The 14,027-nt window shown below is 42.7% G+C and overlaps 1 protein-coding gene across 1 annotated transcript in view; it reads left to right on the forward strand.

Annotated features, from left to right (window-relative positions):
* Nucleotides 1–14,027, forward strand: part of lrp8 (low density lipoprotein receptor-related protein 8, apolipoprotein e receptor) — a 154,345-nt gene that overhangs the window by 100,904 nt on the left and 39,414 nt on the right. The window contains exon 5 of the mRNA XM_061078012.1: nt 11,289–11,663. Coding sequence (XP_060933995.1) covers nt 11,289–11,663 — 375 coding nt within the window. The remainder of the gene's footprint in view (nt 1–11,288; nt 11,664–14,027) is intronic.

The raw sequence follows: 14,027 nt of genomic DNA on the forward strand, positions 1-14,027 counted from the left end.
AAGCTGAGGGAAGAGTAATGGGAATCTTTTCGAAAATGCGAAAAACAAACACTTCATCACCACGTGGGTAAGAAAGATGATAAATCAGTCGCATTCATCTAATTCCCCCTCTCCTCCGCTCTGTGTTATTTATTAAAACAGAGGAGGTATAAAGATAAATCAGGCTGTGCAGTGTAAAAACCTAATCATGCTGCTGCACTTACATTTATTATTGTTGTAAAATTGATTCTCAACGTTACAGAGAGAGAGATATAAAAAACAAATGAGCGTCGTGCTGGCAGATCACCGGGCGCAGCTCTGTAACAGAGCAGTCGGATAATGAACAACTCAAATGCTTTACAACACTTCCACCGCACAGCAGCGTGCAAGATTATCAGTAATGGAAAGACACAAACACATCAATGCTCCAGTAAAAAAAAACAGAATTGTCCCTGAAATAAACAGATCTGCAGATTTTACGCTATTAGTCCAAAAAGATGTTAGAATTCTTCATTAAAATGTCTAAAAATGACTAAATCTTTATTATATATACTTTTTATCGTTTCATTTTGGTTGTTCAAATATTGCATCATATCAGCTTTTCCGTGGCTTTGTCTCTGCTATAAAGACAAAGGATCAGTAAAGTTTAAAGTGAATAAAACTGAAATTAATTTCCTCATCTGTGAACCCTGAGTCGTGTCAGGTGAACAACAACTCCCATGATCCCTTGCTGCTTCACGACGCCACAGAACCACTGTGGTTGTTTTGATTGAAAGACCCCGAGAGGCCGAAGTTCACATCGGATTAACGCTGGCGTGTTGATGAACGTTTTCATAATGAACGTCCTGACAAACGTTCACTCTGCAGCGTAGAAAGTTTGCATTTTTAATGTTGCTCCGCCCACGAACACATTCATTCTCTCAGCCAACCCCAGAGAACAAACAACTTCCTTTTTGAAACGTGCTGTCTTCAACCCCCGTTCCCTTTTGAATCCATCTCCTCCTCCTCCTCCTCCTCCTCCTCCTCCTCCTCCTCCTCCTCCTCCTCCTCCTCCTCCTCCTCCTCCTCCTCCTCCTCCTCCTCCTCCTCCTCCTCCTCTTCCTCTTCCTCCTGATGCCCTCTCCTCTCCTCCCCTCTCCTGTGTCTCTCCCGGAGCAGCTACAATTGGAGTACAGCTTGCGTTAATTAGAGATGCTAATTGAGCATATCCAAATGTTGAATAAAACATGCATCCAGGAAGAGGGCTTCGTTATTACATTTAGAGGAGGAAGAAAGTTTACGAGCCTTTAATTTATGTTAATATGAAATCGTGTTTATTCAGGCAAACATCCAAAGCTAGCTGTGTGCATGCAGACTCCAGGGTGTGAGTCTGTGTGTGTGTGTGTGTGTGTGTGTGTATAGGTAAAAGATCATTTGTCATATTTATGTAAAGGAGTTGTTCTCATGAAGGATGGCCTCTCTTCTTTCTTTTGTTGAATACTAATTTTGCTGCGGTTTTTCCCACTCGTGTGTAAAGCTTTAAAACAGAACACTTAACGTTTATATTTTACCTGCTCACCAATCAACTTTTAATTAGAACAAATTGGACTGTGTAGATTAATACGCTGCTTGTAAATGAACAGCAGACGCTCACAGGATTAGGTGAGTCTCCCCTTACATCCTCCTCTCAGAATGGAAGCCAGTTTATAGAAACAAATATGCTTATCAGAGTTGGATTAAAGGGAATTAATTTCTCAAAACTGTATTAAATGGTTCGTATTTGTGTAAGAAATATTCTTAAAAACACTTTTTCTATTTGATTTTATTCTCATATTTTTTCCATATCTTTCTGACCATTTAACTTGTGTCCTTTTCTTTAATTCCTTCTTCTAAGTGTCCTGGTGCTAGCAGCAGTGCAGCTCCATCACGGGCAGACAGGCTGTTTCTGGTCCAATGTGGCTAACATGCTAACATGCAAACATCATGGAGTAAGATTTATTACACTCACAGCTACTTGGCCCCAGTTTGATTTCCAGATGTGGGCTCAATAGTGTTCAGTGATGCAGTTGCACAGTGGGGATACATTAAGTTATCGTTGTAGCACATTCGTCCATAATGCATTTGCCTCACTGGTTTCTGGAAAGACATATTACAGCCAGAGGACACACATACTGTGTTTTTGTTTTTTTCCCGTCAGCATGTTTTTATATATCTTTGTTTTACTTTACTTGGTTGGGGTCAGTTTTGTTTCTTCTCTCTTTGCAAAGTCATCACTCGCTCCACAGTGGGTGAGGACAGAAAATGGGTGTGGGGGGGAGTGGGGGACACAGACAGACGGACAGTAGTCTGAGAGTCTCCTGCGAGCCCTCGGGACCTGTTGCTCTTTTCACATCAGCTGCTGTGTTACATGACAACAAGCTGCTGCGAGATCGATGCCCATGTTAGCTGGTGTATGATGACAGGGGGGCAGAGGGGGGGTTAAACTGTGTGTGTGTGTGTGTGTTAGTGTGTGTTTGTGTGGGATCAGACTGTAAGAGAGAACAAAATGACAGTATTTGTACGTGAAGTTTGTCAATAAATAAAATTGCATTTTTTGCACGCACACCATAGACCGTATAAAAAGATACGTGACATCACGACTCCCTGAAATCAAGCCAACAAAACATAATTTCAGTTTAGATTATTAACCCTGTCTCCTCCATGTTAGGTAGTGGGACATGGATCAACAAAACTAGTCGACATGTCATGTTTCCAGCAAATTTGGTTTTAGTGAAGCTCTGAAAAAGCGAGTGAAACATCAAGATTACCAGCTGAGACTGACTCTCGATTGGTCGAGTTTCAGTCGGACCTCGATGCTGCGTCTCCACGCCGCGATCACTACTGCATGACACAATACATAACTTCCTGTAGTCCAACTCGCTGTAGGCTATAGTTAATGTAACCTACACTCCATTATTTGATAACAGATCAAATAGGATGAGCAAATGTCCACCCACATAACAAATACCGGAGTACGTGAGTGGATATTTGTGTGTATACGAGAAAACTGCAGAACGTGTGGTTGTAGTGTTTTGCTCTCGTCCTCTTTTATCTGGCTTCGCCCACGCTTCCACTAGAAGAAGGTGACTACACAGACAGAGATCGGGAGCCTCTTGTCTCAGAGTTTCTTCCCATTACTTCCCCCTTCATTTATAATCCTTTGACTGCTCTGGCGCTGGGTGCGTAGGTGTAGTGCGACGGAGCGCCGGCACACAAACAGGCTCGCTGTGCAGCCGGAGGCGAGAGGACTGACTTCACACCCGAGCGCTGGGCCGTCGTCTTGGAGAGCTTTGAGAACATTGCTCATTCCTCCTTCACCCCCAACCTCGTCCTCTCTCTACTACTTCCCTCGCTCCACTACTCACACTTCTGTACATTCGGTATCACGTGGAGACGACGGCGAGGGAAAGGATCTGATGCTGTTTTCATGCTCAGTAAGTTAGAGCCGACCAGAGACCCAGCAGACTGCAGCCTGGTCACGTGGGCTGGTCGTGTTACAATTGCTTGGAGCAGAAACAAAGGGGGGAAAACAGCGTTGAAAGTTTAATGTCACTGATTATGGACAATTGATTAGATAATTAAAAACTATTTAATACTAATACTAATTAAATTTAGCTTTAAACACAATAAATTAACAAATATACAGATACAGAATAGCATATGTGTGTTTTTAAAGAAGATTTCATGTAAAATCAGCTAAATTTTCATTATCACACATTTTTTAAGACACTTTAGAGGTGAAAAAATAATTTTCACCCACAAGTGAGTGAGGTGAAAATTCTGCGGCATTTCTTTTGAATAATAATATTTTATTGGAGCAAGTGAGTTATGGACGATCGATTAGATAATTTAAAACTATTTAATACTAATACTGATTAAATTTAGCTTGACACACAAGAAATAAACAAATATACAGATACAGAATAGTATATGTATGTTTTTTTAAAGAAGATTTAAGGTAAAATCAGTTCAATTTTCATTATGACACATTTTTTAAGATACTTCAGATGTGAAAAAAATAATTTTCACCTGCACTATGAACAAATGTGAGGTGAAAATTCTGCAGCATTTCTTTTGAATAATAATATTTGATTGGAGCAAGTGCTAAAATAAAAAATTGAGCTGACTTTGCCTTTTCCACACATGGGCTCTCTCATGATGAGTCAATGTAAGATGGATATTATATCATTATCATGCTGCAGCCATGGTGCATCTGGAGATTGTATGTTCATTGTGGTGAGATTATCATCACACTTAATCACCAGGACCTATTTGTAGCACGTATTCATAGATTTACCAGTGGATGCAATGAATTATGCAATTATTCTATATGCTGTGGACAGGCGTACACTATTTGTCTGTGTGTGTGTTTGGGGGGGTGAGACGGGGGGAGGGAAGGGTGAGACAGGGGGCACTGATAAGATTTAGGACTGTGTGGAGTCATGTACAGAGCGATGGCCGTGTCACAATTTACATTTAATGGCTAAAACCCTGTGAAATATGGATTGATGAAATGTGACTAACGGCATCCACACGTTAAGTCAACACACACGCCCACATGCATGTGGAGGCACACAAGGACATCCATCACGCTCCACCTGCACACACACACACACACACACACACACACACACACAGAGACACACACAGAGACACACACAGACCTGCTATCCACTGATTGGAGTTAATATTCAACCCTTAACTGCTGTCAGATGGCACATTGATTGAGCTATTGAAATATCCTGGGTATATTCAGTGCCCCGGCCTTGTTGGTGTGTGTGTACAGTGTGTGTCAGTGTGTGTCAGTGTGTGAAATTCCCCGCAGTCCAGTCTCATCATGAAGAGAAAGTCTGTCCCTGGTGTTCACCAATCAGGTTCCATCGAGTTTGTGTCTCTCAGTGAGTTTTGTGTCCTGGTTCCCGTCCTCTAAGCTGCTTGGATCCTCTGGTTCGACTGCCACTCCACACTCGGGTCTTATTTTCTTAGTTTGACATGTTTTTACACTTAAGACTCCAACCAGCATGGATGACTTCACAGTCTCTATCAGTAGGAGGAGCGATGGGGTTAAAGCCAGTATTGGTTGTGATTGATTATTGATTCTAATAAATGTACTGTACTGTAGTTATTGGACAGAGATGTGCTAGAGGTCGGCCCGACCGATTTATTCATGAGTCAATAATATCGGCCAATATGAGCCTTTCACAGACACATCGGTATCAGAGGTTTATGTTTGCTGATATGATTGCTGGGATAAACAATGAAGTTTAATTTTACAGAAGAAAAAATGAAAAAAATGTATTATTTACTTAAGAAATATGTCTCAATTAATTCAAGGTCTTTTATTTGGTTAAATTCGTGTTTTCTGTTTTATTTACACACAGACCCAAAAAAGCTAGAGCCTAATTCTGCTAGAATTTGTTGAAAAAAATCTAAATGAGACAGTTATTTAACTGGCAATGAGAGCAACTTCTTTAAATCCAAGTTCAAACTAATGTGCACATTTGAGAGACGAACAGAGAAGAGGAGTCGTGAGCTGCAACATCGGTTTGAGTCCCCGGGGGCGTGGCTTCGGTCCATTGAGACGAGTTAAATCCTGCGTAATGTGATTTAAATGGAAAACACTGAGTTAGTGTTACACATTTCACCTTCTAATGAGTGTGCAGTGACTCTGTCTTCACTTTCCCTCTTTCTCTCTCAACTTGAAGAGATGAGTGACATGTTAGATTCCCGCCGATACTCCGAACGTGTAGCGGCAGCTCTGCTCCTGGTAAACCCGTCGGACCGGCTGCTGGGAAGTGAAGCTGCTTCTGTTTGTCAGGCGGTGATGAATCTATTCTGTTTTCAATCTCTCCTCAAACTGTCTCTCTGTCTATTCCATTAGGAAAAGAGGATCACTTTTATGTTACAGCATCTCAAAGACCTGAGTGCTCAGGGCCCGTCTGTCTGCTGGCCACAAGTGTATACGCTTGCGTGTGTGTGTGTGTGTGTGTGTGTGTGTGTGTGCGTGTGCGTGTGTGTGTATGTGTGCACGTGCACGTACGTGCTCATCCTTCCAGCCTCTCGCATCGATGCTTCAAAGGTCTAATGTAGCCAAAGCACCGATAAACACTTTGTGAGCCCAGGAGAGGGACTGCGTGTCAACTTGTCTATGTCTGACTTCACAGACACATAAACACACACACACACACATACACACACTAGGAGCTCTGTTGTGTACAACCTCCACCTCAGCATGTGTTGCATCAAAAGCAGAATCCAAAACTTCCTTCCCCCAACTTCCTCCCACAACTCCTCAGTGTTACGACTCCGACTAAGTGGCAGGTTAACGTTTCCAGACCTGACGATGCTGGTGGTTTACCCAAAATGTAGATTTTACTATTTTTTTATTGTATATCTAACATCCCTGTATATAAAACTGTTTAAAACTTATTTTGCTCTCGCTCCACCTGCTGAAAAAATATTCAGTAACATAAATTAACAAGGATTTATATGTCATGTTACGTCCGAGAGAAGAAGGAAGAATGAACATGTTTTGTTGTTATTGTTGGAAATGACATTTAGCTCTTTCAGGAAGAAAAGCATCCCTGTTTCCTGGGTCCGTGACATTTTGCCTTTGTGTTGGTGCTGGTTACCTGCTGGATGAGGTTAGCTCTTCAGTGGAGAATGCATTGGGTGAAGTGACGGCTCACGCAACAACAGAGACCCAACTCTGGGAGGAACTATTGGAAACTTCAGAGTCCAGTTTCATGTGAAGATATTTATTTGACTCGCACTCCGTTCTCCAGTCCCGATGAAGACGTGTACTCAGGTGGAGGACATGGAATTAAAGATTTTCCCCCATTTATCCTCATTAATTTATAGCAGATTGCGATTTGTTTGCAATTAAGTTTCGTGTCTGTGACAGTTCATGCTTGACTCAACACAGATTTGTTTTATTGATGCTCTTATATGATAAATAAGGCGTCCATATTGATATTCCATAGTGTAGATGAACATGTTACTTGTCTGCTCTCCGGCCCATTAGGCCCGGTCTCCTGTGGAAACGCCTGCAGGTGCCGCTGCCTGCTCCCAGCTGATTGTGGAGTTAGCGTGCTGCGCTGCTGTGATGTTAATGTATTATTTCCATTTCTGGTCGTTGGAGTTAATCTGTGAACCTCAGCTTGCTTTTCCACCGGAGCACCTGGTGAAGTAAGGTTTGTAGACAGGCGTGTGTGTGGGGGTGGAGCTGTGTGTGTGCGTCTGTGCACGCTGCCGTGCACGCTCCTGCATCATGGCTCAGTGGCCGACATGTTAGACCAGAGTCTGATTGGATTCCACGCTCCAGAAACATTAAACCCAGTGACTCATAGACAAAGGTTGAAGTGAGGTGTGTGTGCGTGTGTGGGTCTATATTTTTTTACATTATGTGTAAGGCAGCCTTTCTCAGCATGTGTACCACCAGGAGTGCACTGGTTTAAATGTGCTTTCTTGGAGATTACATTTACTCTCCTCTGTGTGTGTGTGCACGTGCACATGCAAACCTGCTTGTGATACACTCGTGCTGCAGGAGAGTTCAATTGTCCTTCAGATCAAGGTCAGAGAGGTTCACCCTATCTCCCTGCTCCATCTATTAGCTGTCCAGTCGAGGTACTGGTGGATGGATGGGTAGAAGCCTGAAGTTGAACACAGTCGCCCAGCGGCGGAGAAGGTTAATGTCCAGATAACTGATTGCCTATTTAAAATTGTAATTGGTAGAATAATCTACTGGATGGATGTTTAATTACTATAACTGTCAAGAATCTACCAAAACACTATCGGATTCCCTTCGAGTCTTATTTATTAGATAGTTCTTCCTCTGAATACTGAGGGTGGTGGAACTCTAGATCACAGGATTTCTGAAATATCAACAAATATCAGGAATCTACGTATCGCTCACGGTGACCACGTCTGTTGTCTGTGACGCCATCGTATCAAAACTGTCTCCACTCACATCTGACCATCTCTCCTCTCTGTCTGTATCTGGTCTAACATTAGCTCAGCTGTTTTTCCCAGTGATGGATCCCTCCAGGTGGGAAAGGACACTGCTGCTCACACACTTATCAATGGATCCACCAACCCATGTGCTCCCCCGAGCGCTCCTCTCTCCTCCCTAATCTCCTCCTTCTCCTTCCCACGAATTGGTTTTGGTCCGTTAGCCGAGAGGCCGTCTTGAGTGACTCATCGACCGGGGTCTTCTTGACATGTGTCAGCGCTGATGTAGCCATGTGACAGGATGAAGGGGTTGAAGTAACACAAGGATGACATGCCCCTGTGCTCTGTGTGGATTTGAGGAGGCACTTTATGTTGGGATTTTTCAGCGATGGGAGATTGGATCATTGGAAATCTTCTGGTTTAACGACCGTGTGAAAAATGTGTTTTTAATGGCAGAATCAGGTGGACTGGCTACCCGAGGCCTCAGGGGATCGGACAGCTGGTTTCTGTGGAACAGAGTTGCAGAGTTTATGCACATAATACTGGGAGACATTTTGCACTAATGTCTCTAGCCCCTGTTGTGTAGATACTGATAGTTTCTTTAAAACTTTTCTATCAATACTTGAAGACTGGCCTCAGCCTGAGAGATAGGGTGAGTAGTACGGACATCCAGGGGGAGTAGAACTGCTGCTCCTTCACTTCAAAATGGGAAGTGGTTGGGTCATTTAATCAGAATGCCACTTTGGCGCTTTCCATTGGAACGGGCTACTGGGAGGACACTCAGGGGTAGACCTCAAATCCTTTTGAGGGACTTCATATCCCATCTGGCTTGGGAACATCTCCAGATCCACGGAGAGGGTGAAGCAGGGCTGGGTGGAGGGACGTCTGGAGTGTCCCACTTAACTGGCTACCCCCCCTGCAACCCAATATCTGATAAGCAGCTGGAAATAAATATGTGGATGGAAGGAGGTCTGGTTCCAATTTAAAGTTATCAGTGACCCTGATCCTGGTTTGGTAAAACTCAACGAAAACATCAAAGTTAGAACGGAATAATTCAAACGATCGATTGGCACCTTTAATAAGCCAAAACATTTGAATCACTTTAGAACCTTTGTTTTTTCCCATGTGTAAAATACATGTATTTATCGCTTCTCTACTAACTCTGTTTTAAAAAAGGTTTGATTATCCAGGTATCGGTCACAAAGGATTTAGCTGAACGAAGGTGAAAAAGCAAAATAATGATTTCCCTGAGAGGACGTTTCTGGAAGGATGAGTTTAATAAAGCCCGAGCTCCTGTGAGTCTCAACCCCCGAAACAAAGTTGTTTTTATCCATAAGACACAAATTCAATGAATTGTGAACCACCTGCTTCTCTCATCCCGATGGGAGCCAGACTAACAAGCAACACACTGACTGACCAGCCTCTCTGCTTCAATGAAAACTAACTTTAAAGTTTAAAAAACAACAACAACACAAAAACGAAAGTGTTTAGTCTGACACATCTTCAGCCTCTGGGATCAGGCAAAATATGTTTGTTATTCTCATGAGCAAAAAGCTGTTTTGCACAGAAAGAAAAAATAAATTAAAAATCCCTTTGTTTGCCCGAGAGTTTGTTTGCACAAACACCTTCTGTGACCCCTGAACCTCCGGAGCCTCTGCAGGGAAGCTGCTGATGTTGTTTACATGCTCATGTTAATTAAATTACTAAGATCTGAGTGGGGGGATGATTAGCATGCTAGCAGTAATAGCTAGCAGGGAATCCGATAGCCTATTATCATAATGAGTCCCTTTGGCGCGCCGTGTTTGGGAGAGAGAGGGGGAAGCGTTTATGTCGGTCGCCCAGAGAGGAGACTAACTTCAAAGTGTTGTGTTTTGTTTTTTGTTGCACGATACACGATTCAAATTGATTCGTCCGACCTGGATAGAATTAGATAATGTCACTGCTGGGATGTGGCAAAGAGGAAAAAACATGTTGTTTACCAGTGAAACACAAACACAGCACCACATACACACACACACACACACACACACAAACACAAACACACACACTCACAAATTCTCTACTTGCAATGCTGATATAAAAATTTGTCACAGTTTTTGCGAATAATTTCCCTGCTGTCTGAAGCCCTGAGCTGCTTTGAAGATGAAATCAACACTTGCACAGACAAGCAGTCACATGAATATACTCAGTCTCTGCAGGTGCTGCTGTACAAATATGCACAAATACACAAACACTCTTGGAGGAGGGAGTCATGCACTGCAGGACTGTATGCATCCTTCTCATTACCAACCTGTTTATACTCGTGCTTCCAATGGTCAGCATCAGGTTTATCTGAATTAACAGTTGCAGCCGTTATTTAAAGCGCTGAGGGTTTGCAGTTGCAGTTAAGATCATTCACTTTATGTAAAGATGGACGATACGTGTCCGCTTCCTCCCGCTACCCAGAAATCAAGCCGACATATCCTGGGTATGAACCAGCCACAGTATCCAGGTCACACAAATACACACACTCAATCAATCGTGACACAGTATCGGACATGAACACTTGAACAAACATCAGAACTTCCCAAATTAGCAGAAACCATCTTTAAGAACATTTAGTTCACTTTCTGGTTTGGTCCATGTCCCATTCACTACCATGGATGAGTTATGGTTTATGACCTGTACCACAGCCAACCACCAGGGGCGAAGGAGACTCTTTGGCTTCACTTTTGAGGAGCAGTCGTGTCGTCCATCTTTATGTTCAGTCTATGGTTGGGATGGAGTTTATTTTTCTTGAGTAATTAATAATGCACTGAAGTTCACCTGTTATTTGTCCCTTGTTACTTTACCACCTGGTATAGTCCTCATTCATTCCTCCACCTGAACATTCACTTTATCTGAAAGCTCCTCAGCTCCGTGCACAGCGACCAGTTTGACTCAAGCCCAGGAGCAAAGACAGAAGATATGGAGAATGCTCTGAGTTCATTAACTCTAAATTTGAACACCAACACTTTCATTCCATCTCCAGAGGACGAGAGGGAGACATATCGCTTCATATATTCCCACTTCCCCCGAGGACTTTGAATAAATGCAGCGATAAGTTCTATACATCTGTTCTCTTACTCTCATTTTCTCTCTTCTACTCCCACGTGCGCTAATCTCTGCATCCAGACGGCCTTATGACGCTCCTATGCTTTATTTTTAAGCTTTTAAAATTTACTCTATTAACAAAAGTACAATGATTTATGTAGAAGATTAAACATTGTGTGTATCGAACAAATACAATAGATTATCTAAATGTTAATAAATTGAAAGAATTGCTCCAAATGTTGACCTCTAGTATTTTCATTCTCCTGCAGATGCCAAGGCCTGCCCCTCCAAGGATTTCCAGTGCCGTAACGGGAAGTGCTTGGCGCCGATCTACGTGTGCGACGGCGGCGACGACTGCGGCGACGCCAGCGACGAGGAGAAGTGCTCGTCGCCCTCCTGCGGTCAACACGAGTTCCGCTGCAACGACTCGGAGTGCATCCCGGCCCTGTGGAGCTGCGACGGCGACCCGGACTGCAAGGACAAGTCGGACGAGTCCATGGAGCGCTGCAGCCGGCGCACCGAGCCCCAGAAGCCGCGCTGCCCGGTGGGCGAGTTCCAGTGCGGCAGCGGAGAGTGCGTCCACATGAACTGGAAGTGTGATGGGGACGCCGACTGCAAGGATAAATCCGATGAAGCAAACTGTCGTAAGTAGCACTGGGAGAATAATAAGTGTGTGAATGAACGAGCAAGTGAAAGGGATCAGACAGATGAAGCTGACATATTTTTAAAGATTACCAAAACAGCCCCAAGATCCCAAATTTATCAGACTAACAAGAATTTCCTGTTTCGCACAGCTTGAGGTAACAGTTCCCCAGAGCTAACAAACCCAAGAAAGAGTCATAATGTCGACATATTTCTTAATTAAAATGAACACAGCCAGTGTTGTGACTGTGAAACGACTTAATGATTTCCAGCCTCCGGACATTGGACCTTACATCTCTACATATACAGATCTCCAAAAACAATTTTTTCCTTTCTGATCCCGATTCTGTCAACTGGACTTTCTGAATTCATAAAAACAACAACTTATACGTTGTTTTTTAACAGCTTCCATACTAGCCCAGTATAGAAGTGATGATTTTTGACTCAAGGTAAACCCTTTCAAAAAATACATACAGAGACTGATGCCATAGAACTTAATTTCTTATTTCGCTTGCGGTCATAAATGAAAAAGAACACAAATAAATGAATAAATCTAGGAATGCACAACAATTACCCACTTCAGAAAGCTTGAAAGTGGGTAAGGTTATCTTGGCTGGTGTTGAAGTATTAAAAAGTTAAAAGCAGCCTTTAGTGAAAGTGATTAATGGAGACAAATCGTACAATAATGTTTTGTTGTGGAACTAAAAGACTTCACATCGCCGGCAAAGATTATCTGACAAATCTCGTTGTGCCACCAAACGACTGAAGATCGATGCAAACGTTATCATGATGATCCATAGAGTGTGTTGCCGCGCAACCATGTGATCTGCAGGAGCAAGGAGACAGAGTGTGTGTGTGCAAGTGACCGTATGTGGTTGTGTGTGTTTGTGAAGGGGGGGAGTGTGTGTGTGTGGGAGGTGAAGGTCCTTCATCAAGCAAGACTCCCATCTGGTCTCCTCTTCACACAATTTCACACACTTTCTCGCACACACACACTCACAATAACCGCTCAGCGAGATGAAAGCAGCTTCACACATATGACAGGATACACACACTTGCTGCCACACAATCACAAACACACACACATGAATGCTTTCACAGAGAAAATACCTGTGTTCATGTGTATCGTCATTGATTTGCACATTTTCATTTGGCTACAGATACTGAAGCTGGAATAATCACACAGTCATGGAGGTTTTATAAAATCTATAAAAACACACAGTCAGTGTAATCACTATAAAAGGCAAAGTTCAATCAGCCTTTTCAGCGTATTGATCATGATTCTGTATAAATAATAGCACATAACTTTCTTTTTCCTTTGGATCCATATAAGGAAGCAGGTTTGAGATGGGACAGACTTTTATTTGAATATAATTTGACATGGTTTAAATAAATATATGCAAATGAGCATTACGGTCGTATATAGATGCAGTAACACTCGATTGTTTCTTGGTCTTTAATCCATCTCATCTGGATCAATAAAAGAGAAATAAGTCACGTTTTCCAGATCTATACAACAGGTGCTTCATAGGCGGTGTAGGTGACCTTCAAGCAAATAGACCCTGTGGTTTTAGGAGCTTGACAAACTTATTGGTTTATCGATCAGAGCCTTTCACAGACATATTGATATCTGCTTTAACGTTTGTTGATATGAAAAGTTATATTACAGAATAAACAACGCAGAAAAGCGTTATTGAGCTTCACTAGAAGCCTCACTACCAGATTATATCTACTCTGAAAACCTGCACCTATAGTTTGAAAGTTAGCTTCCGAAATAGATATATTTAAAGATTCTGTTTTCTAGGATTTGTATGATCAAATGTTTTATGTTTTATTTATGCACAGTAGGCCAAAATGAACAAGAACAAACCCTAATAACAGAGAGACATCAATGCAAGTGGTGGTTCCTGCTCTACATGTGTCTGTGGCACCATCTGTCTCAATAACATAGTTGAGAGCTGCATGTGTTTGATATGTATTTGATTGGATGCTCATCAAAGTGCGGATGAATGTGGGTGGGTGTTGGTTTGTGTCAGATGAGGTGTAATCGGCTCAGATGTCTGCATCCACTGTCTTATTTCAAACATCTATCTCAATAATCCTGCGTTATAACTGACACGCTGAGACAAGCGAGCATGGTGGGAGGAGGTCAATGCATTTGAGGAAGGGTCGGATCGCATCACTCGGTTACTCCTCCCCTTTTCCCCTCCTGCCTCCATCTCTCCGCAGACGACAATCCGGTATTATTACAATTCATCTCGGGGATTAATCACAATTAGCTGAGCTCAGATCCCAATCATGTGGCTGAAAGAATCAGCACATTTTTTCTGATGGCGCAGGATTATGTCTTTCACACTTTGCTGAGT

Source organism: Limanda limanda, chromosome 9, assembly GCF_963576545.1.
Source record: "Limanda limanda chromosome 9, fLimLim1.1, whole genome shotgun sequence".
Taxonomy (NCBI): Eukaryota; Metazoa; Chordata; class Actinopteri; order Pleuronectiformes; family Pleuronectidae; genus Limanda; species Limanda limanda.